An 8,156-nucleotide genomic window follows, 5' to 3' on the forward strand; every position below is an offset into this window, starting at 1 on the left:
TCAAGGCCTTGCCAAAAGTGCATACTGTATAAAAGGTTTACTCCAAGGCTATGACAACCAAACAATTATACACTTATACAAACATTCTTCACATTCATATAATCAGTTTCTGCCAATAAGCTCCTCTAAATGTTTATGTTACACACTGGACCTTTAACCTTATGAAACGAGAATGTGCTGACTCGCTCTCGGAGTACTTTATCTAGTTTACTAAGAGCCACAATTAAGTACTGTAACAGTTCAGCGTTCATGTATTTTGCACAAATTACATTTTGAGGGATGTTGTTTTGTGGATCATGCCTTTAAGGCGACCTGTAGTTCAGTGGGTGAAATGTGCAGTGCAGCATCAGCCTACATTCCAAACATTGCATTGAAAAGTGAATATTTGATGTGTATTAAAAAGTCATAGTGTTTGGTTTTTTTTCTTGCGTAGCCACACATATCTGTATTTACATTGTGATGGAAATACATTGTTTCTTTTCTTGCATATGAAAATGCAGTGCCTAATAAGTGAATAGTTGTTTCCATCATTAAAAAAGGTTTCTTCACAACTGTGTCCTTGTGTTATTTTTATTAGTGATTTATGTCTGCATCAGACACTCAGCGCATCAAATAAATCACATCCAGGCACAACATCTCAGGTGCTTAAAGCAGTGGCTTAGCCTCTCAAAATAAATTAATATTAATGTGATACACAACTGTAACAAACTGTTTGTTTTAACAGAAATATAATTAACATAACTAGATAAGGATATTGATTCATGTTTACAGATTTCTATTGACCCAGACCATCGTCGTTGTGTGTATTTGGAGGGAAAACGGTGAATTAAAGGTACACTCCATTGTAGAAATTTTGTTGCCAGACTTTACCGCTTGTTAAAGGGGATGTTGAAACCGCCACTGCCCAGGCATAGGACCCTTTGATATCTCGAGAGTTCCCCCTTTGTATTTTCAAACAAATGTCATGTCATTGAGATAAAGCGCAACTTTATACGAGTGTTTATTCGATAATTGTTAATTGTGCCCAATAGTTGGATTTGTTCAACGTCTAATCTCGACATAGACGCCAAATATGTGTCGATTTTCGTCAGGCATTGTCTGTCGTCGCCCGATTCTCGCCGCAGTGCATTGTGGTCCCTTCCCCGCTCTTCTGTTGGGATTCACCGCTAACGTGAAGCTGGTAAGGATAAACTGGTCAGAGCAATTAAAGGGGAAATGTTGCAAGAATATAACTCCGCTTTGGTCCTAAAATCACAGTTAGGGTTGTTGTAAACACTCCTATTGCACCACATCTTTACAAACTTTGCATAAGTCGCATGTTTGGCGCACTTTCATTCATATTAACTCTGATGTTGCACTCATCGCATGGCGAGGGACAGGAAGGGGTTAATTTTTTCCGCCGCCGACATTTTTGTTCGGTGCTCTTCTGCAACTTTCTAACTTACATGTGCACACAGTCGGCGCTGTTTTACTCCACAGTATATCATAATTGGGCCACAGCGCGCACATTATGCTTCTTTAAATGGTTTTCAGATGATTAGCTTGGCGCTTTTAGCTATTTGTTACGCCGAGCTGCTTGTGCACTGCGCCTCATGCATGGATCTGTTAGCAAGAGCTAGCTCTGAAACCAAAACTCAAACAAACACACTCCAGAACAGATGCAGATGTACCTCAGTCTGCAGCCTAAATGTGCTGAACCTGAGCGCCCTGTGCTTAATAATATGGTTTTATAATACACTGCATGTAGTGAAGTGAACATGTGTACAGCAGTAATATTGTTTGTGTTGGGTTGAATGAACTTGTCAGTATTGTGTGTCTTGAACAGTCCCACAGTGAAATCACGAGGACTCTCACCGACTTGTGTTTGTGTGCAGCATTACTTCAAATGTTTAGAACGGACTGTGATGACATTCTCTGGGCATGTATGTTATGTCCCGGTGAAGAAATTATTAGATTTTAGTGGTGACATTTTTTTGGCTGAATGTTTGAAAATATTTTTGTAACCACTCAACATGGTGATGTTTTCAATATTTTTATGTTAACTATTAAAAATGTTTGTATGTGACACATGAAAAACAAAAAAAAGTGTTTAGAAAGTGCAAATATCTGCCCATGGTTAATGAGTGATCATAGAATCCTCAAAATCCAACAGTTTCTTTACATCTTACATCCACCAAAAGTTTCATCAAATTCATCCACTACTTTTTGAGTTATGCTGCTCACAATTAAATCAAAGAAACATATGAAGAACCTAAAAGCCTAACCTAAAATAAAGAACCAGTGTATGACACTGTATGACCTGCTTTCTCCTTTAAATATACACTTATCCTTGTCAATCAGCATGCAGCAGCTCATTGTGGTGTTTAATGTTGTAAGCTTTGTTATTTTTTAACAGTTAATTGGTGTTATCTTCACATGTGGAAAACACATTATACTATATCAATTACACAAATACTACACTGAAGAATATATAGTCATTTGCAATTGAGTAGTGAGTTTATAGTGAATTGCTTACTTGAACTAATCATTTCAAACATTGTCAAATACACGGCCTAACAATATCAAGAAAATTAAAGTATTTAAAAAAACTACACATACAGTGATCAATGCAGTTCTTTTGCTGTATTATGTATCAGTGTTAAAGCTCTTTTGTTCATTGATTCATAATTCACTGTATAACACATCAGTAAATAAACCCAAATGTCTGTTTCTAATCATTTTTTCCTGTCATGGTCATGAATGTGGTCCTAGTGGTGAAGGACCAGAGTTTCATCAGACATGTCGGTGAGGGAGTCGTTTAACCCAGAAAGCTATGAGCTGGACAAGAACTTCAGACTCACACGCTTCGCTGAACTCAAGGGCACAGGCTGCAAGGTTTGTTTGAAATCGGCCACTTTATATTAATAAACTAAAGATTCCACCTGATCTAAGAACACATTCCAAAAAATAACATTTGAAAATGTTGGTTGTTTTCTGGTCACAGGTGCCACAAGATGTATTACAGAAGCTGCTAGAATCTTTACAGGAGAACCACTATCAAGAGGATGAACAGTTCCTGGGGGCAGTTATGCCCCGGTTAGGTAATTGTGATCCTCATACAGCATAACAATGACAGACAACTTAAGTGCACGACTTTCTTAATGTTTAATCTAACCACCATATCTTTAACAGCTGTGTGTAATATAGCATAGTAAACAAAACATCATAGTATGAGACACTCGCTTTCTTGCTCCACTGAAAACATTGTTTTTCATGCAGAAACTGAAAGCAGCGACATATTGACATGTTGTTTTTGTTAAGTAAGTTTGATAAACTGAAAAGAAAGTAGCATTGTAAATAATAAATCAAAACAGTCAAATTCTGCGTGACCTGAAGTCGTCTGGTGTCATGGATCACCGTTATTTCCGTAGGCATAGGTATGGACACCTGTGTGATCCCCCTCAGACATGGAGGCCTTTCTCTGGTGCAGACTACAGATTACATCTACCCCATTGTGGATGACCCGTACATGATGGTATGGAAAATGGAATTATGTCACTAATTGTTTACCACATGTGCATTGTTCCTGGGCCTACTGTGGCTCTACTGTACACACCCAATGAATGGTTAGTTTATCAATATTTCTATTTTACAGGGAAGAATTGCTTGTGCCAATGTTCTAAGTGACCTATATGCCATGGGAGTGACGGAGTGTGACAACATGCTGATGCTCTTGGGAGTCAGCAACAAAATGTCAGAGAAGGTAAGACCCATGTGATATTTTGATGCGTTTTCTTATGGCATATTTATACATTATCATTATCAACACTGGCATTTAACTTTAGCCACTTATAACTTATCAGCTACATCTGCCCAAGTCTATGATATCTCAAGAATATCTTCCACTCTCTGTTCCGCTCCCTGCACCAAAGTCCATATTGGAAAATCTTGGCCACTTTAAACCACAGCACACAGGAATTGTTTATCCACTGCTGCCTCCTTCACTCATTTCTTAAGTCATCGTGACCTTGCTGTTTAAAGTCCTTTGTTTGTTTGTTTACCCAAGAGATACAAACTCGTCAAACCAGGCTGCAGTACACCAGTGCATCTTTTATCGCCACAAGCTAAAATGTATGATCTTCTCTTATGTACTTTGGTGTGGAAGAGTGAGTGGTTTACTTTAAGCTCCACTCACAAAAGGTTGTCTGAAGGAGATAAAGGTGCGACAGTATTCTTTCATGGACTATAAATAGTCCATGAAAACAGTTAGTATGTCAATACCGCATACAACCCCACTTCAGAAAAACTCAAAACTACCCACTGTGTTAAAGGGAAAAACAAACTAAAGAATCTAATGTAAAGTATTCTAAGGAAACATTATTTACATGTTATTTTGCTGCTCTGTTATTCCTTGGGTTTTGCAGGAGAGGGACAAAGTCATTCCAATGGTCATCCAGGGATTCAAGGACGCAGCAGAGGAGGCGGGCACGTCTGTAACAGGAGGACAAACGGTGCTCAATCCCTGGGTGGTGATGGGTGGAGTTGCTACGACAGTCTGCCAGCCCAACGAATTTATCATGTAGGAAAAGATTGTTTAAGATCAATCTTTAAATTTGTTCATCATCATTCAGTCATTTTACAATGTTGGATATTTTCCCTCAGGCCAGACAATGCAGTGCCCGGAGACGTGTTGGTATTGACTAAGCCTCTGGGAACACAAGTTGCTGTAGCTGTACACCAATGGTTAGATATTGTAAGTCTGTCTACTCACTTGTATGTAATCCTCTTGGACACTCATTGTTGTTTTTTTCATGATAATCATACATTTCTTGTTTGCCTCTTCTCAGCCTGACAAGTGGAACAAAATAAAATTAGTGGTAACCCAGGAAGACGTCGAGCTGGCCTACCACGAAGCCATGATGAACATGGCACGACTCAACAGGACAGGTAAAATGACCCAGAATGCATCACTACATTTCAGCTTCAGATACACAGAAACTCAGTGTCATTGTTGTTTTGCAGCAGCCTCTGTACTGCAACCTTTGTTGCCAATAATGTCCAAATACATGTAACTGAACAACAAGGACAGGGCTTCACGTGCAGATATTAAAGGTCCACTGTGTAAAAGTCTGGTGAAAATATATTCATTTGGCAGAAATACTTAAAGACCAGGTGAAGCAAATGCAGATATTCTCCTCTTCTCTGTTAGAAAGTAGTGGCAAAGTGTGTCTACATTTATATACTGTACAAACACTGAAGAACAGTGATGTTACACTGCTTTGGTGCGTGCAGTGTTTTAAATTGTGATTTTAAATGAAAACTAAATAACAGAAGCACAAATAATTTGTGCACAAAAAATAATTTATTTCTAACATTAAAGTCCACCAGATACACATTTGGCCTCTAACAAGTCATTTGTTTACTTTTAAGTTTGCATATGTAACTCACATTGACTTGGTTTGACTGAATAATCTGAACTTATTCATTTCACTGACTAACACTTAGCCATGTAAACTGTTGTGTGAGTCTATAATCATAACAATGAATCCTTCAGGTGCCCGTCTAACTCACGCTCTCTCCCCCCTCTACCCATGTAGCGGCCGGCCTCATGCACACCTTCAACGCCCACGCAGCCACTGACATCACAGGGTTCGGGATCCTCGGCCACGCGCAGACGTTGGCGAAACAGCAGCGGAGCGAAGTGTCATTTGTCATCCACAATCTCCCGGTCCTCGCCAAAATGGCCGCCGTGTCCAAAGCCTGTGGCAACATGTTTGGTCTCATGCACGGCACCTGCCCAGAAACATCAGGTGTGTATTCATGGATGGAAGTGTGTGTGTGTGTCATAAGATGACAACATAAACAAAAACATTATAAAAAATGTTGTTTCACTCTCTGGGAGCTACAACTACAATGATTTGTAATTACCTGTCTGGTATGTAAAGATCATTGTACATCCCAGACGCACTTGTGGATAAGGAGGGGGCGAGCAGTCTCTCGTTTACTGTATTGCAATTATTAGAAATGATAAGAATTCTTACAAACTGGCCCTTTAAGATGAAGAAAGAAAGAAAATGCAATCAGATCTTAGTGATGTGTCGATATCCCATTGTTACGGCACTTTCCAGTATATAGTTCTAGCACTACTCTGCCCCACACTTTTTTGCTTTTCCATCAGTAATAGTACCTGGTACTTTTTGGTACCTGCTCTGGTGAGGTTCAACGCGAACTGAGCCGATACGTCAGAGTGTCATCACTGGAAGCACCGACGTCCCACACAAGAGTCAAACCAAACAAGGCAGTCACAGACGGCAGACTTCACCCCATTCACGCAACAAGCCTCTGTCGGCATGTATGTGTAACAGAAAAACAAAATCTAAATAAACAACAAGCCTCTGTCGGCATGTATGTGTAACAGAAAAACAAAATCTAAATAAACAACAAGCCTCTGTCGGCCTCTGTCACTCATATTGCAACCAGGCGTGGAAACACACACACAGACACACAGGGCCATCAAAAACAATACTTCACTCCCGTGGGGTGAAGTAACTATGTCAAACTGTAGATCAGTTAGAAAGACTTAAAAATCCTGAAAACATGCGATAATCTCCAACAAATAGCAAAGAAAATGTCTAAAATCTCAATATTTAATAGAGGAGTCTGGTGTAATTAGCGACAGCACTGATTAAAGTGAGCCAAATTACAACCCGTTCAGTGTTATTTCAGTTCAGTGACTGTCAGACGGAGTCTGTGCTCCAGTCTTGCAGGAAGTACTGAGTGATTCTGGGAATCACTCAGTACATTCCCACATTGAGGAAGTAGGACCGAGTAGTGCTAGAACTGTATGATGGAAAAGTGGCATAAGAAAGAAAAAGCCTTCAAGCTAACAGTTTTGAATATCCCACTGTTGTGAGATTGTAATAACTGGATCGAGATTAAAACTAAGGCGTGTGTGAAAGGTAACGCATAACGCAGCTGCGAGAAAATCATCTTTTAAGGCCCTTTTTTAACCGACCAAATCTCTGTTCATCTACAGGAGGCCTGCTCATCTGTCTGCCACGGGAGCAGGCCGCGCGCTTCTGCGCCGAGATCAAATCTCCGAAGTACGGAGAGGGCCACCAAGCGTGGATTATCGGGATTGTAGAAAAGGGAAACCGCATGGCCCGCATCATCGACAAACCTCGGATCATTGAGGTGGCGCCGCAAGCTGCCACGCAGAACGTCAACCCGACCCCCGGTGCAACTTCTTAATCCACCTTTGCTGAATCACAGACCAGAAACCCTGAAAGCTCTGTTGAGTGATTTTTAGACACATAAACTACAAAAACCATCCTAGAGTGTTGAAATATATACACACACACACAATAGTATGTACACAGAAAAGACTGGGCTGGTGCTTCTACATGGAAACCAGTGCAGCAACACAGTGGCTCGGAGGAGTATGTCGCCACCCAGTGGACTCAACCTCAACTACACCCTCGATAAAAAAAATATTGGTAAGAAATAAGAGTGTACTTAAAATCCATATGCCTTTTGTGTCTGTTGTATTCTGTGAAATGTGCTTGGATGAAAGGCAGCTTGATGAAGACAATAATAATCCACAACGACACATCATGGCCATTTTATGACAATAATCTGATGCTTTTGATTCATTTCGAATCACAGGAAGTCTGGAGTCTGTCGCCTCTTTGCTCTTTGCTCTCATCAAGCGACATCAAGGTGGTGTGATGTGTTTCTGTTTGTCCGTTCACTTTGTACAGTCATAAAAAGCCTAGTTTTTAGTTCATTGCTGTAACTGATGCCTTGAAGGAGTTTGACCAGAATGTTAATTTCTTTCTTTTTTTTGTTTTTTTTTTATTTCTTTGACTTTTTTTTGTATTGTCCCCACACAAACTAATAAATATTCAAATAGAAGACGGTTTGTTTGAGCTGCAGCCACAAGCACGTACATCAATCTGTCACGAAGCTTCCAGCTCAATATGTTTATTTTTGTTTATCCTCATCATTGGAACATAACTGTGCATGTTCAAATGGAAATCAGAGCCCATCTCTTAAAATAAACTCCTTATGATATAGTTTTCTGCATGTGTTTTTCAACTATAGGATTTGTGTTTGTTGTGTAAACATGGTGTTTTGTTTATTTGGTTTACTAAATTGTCAAACAAATGAACAGCAAA

The 8,156-nt window shown here is 39.8% G+C and overlaps 1 protein-coding gene across 2 annotated transcripts; it reads left to right on the top strand.

Annotated features, from left to right (window-relative positions):
• The first annotated feature begins 1,125 nt into the window (after positions 1-1,125).
• Positions 1,126-8,054, top strand: sephs1 (selenophosphate synthetase 1). 2 transcript variants are annotated; one of them, XM_044036655.1, is made up of 10 exons: positions 1,126-1,180; positions 2,752-2,874; positions 2,984-3,080; positions 3,411-3,514; positions 3,635-3,742; positions 4,404-4,558; positions 4,642-4,732; positions 4,827-4,926; positions 5,577-5,789; positions 7,016-8,054. In XM_044036655.1, exons 2-10 carry the CDS (start codon positions 2,779-2,781, stop codon positions 7,228-7,230), a joined length of 1,179 nt encoding a protein of 392 aa, XP_043892590.1. In that variant the 5' UTR covers positions 1,126-1,180; positions 2,752-2,778; the 3' UTR covers positions 7,231-8,054. The 2 variants fall into 2 exon arrangements, with proteins under 2 accessions (XP_043892590.1, XP_043892589.1); XM_044036654.1 differs by lacking the exon at positions 1,126-1,180 and having other exon boundaries at positions 2,040-2,874.
• The last annotated feature ends 102 nt before the right edge of the window (positions 8,055-8,156 follow it).

This window comes from Solea senegalensis, linkage group LG10 (genome assembly GCF_019176455.1).
Source record: "Solea senegalensis isolate Sse05_10M linkage group LG10, IFAPA_SoseM_1, whole genome shotgun sequence".
NCBI lineage: Eukaryota > Metazoa > Chordata > Actinopteri > Pleuronectiformes > Soleidae > Solea > Solea senegalensis.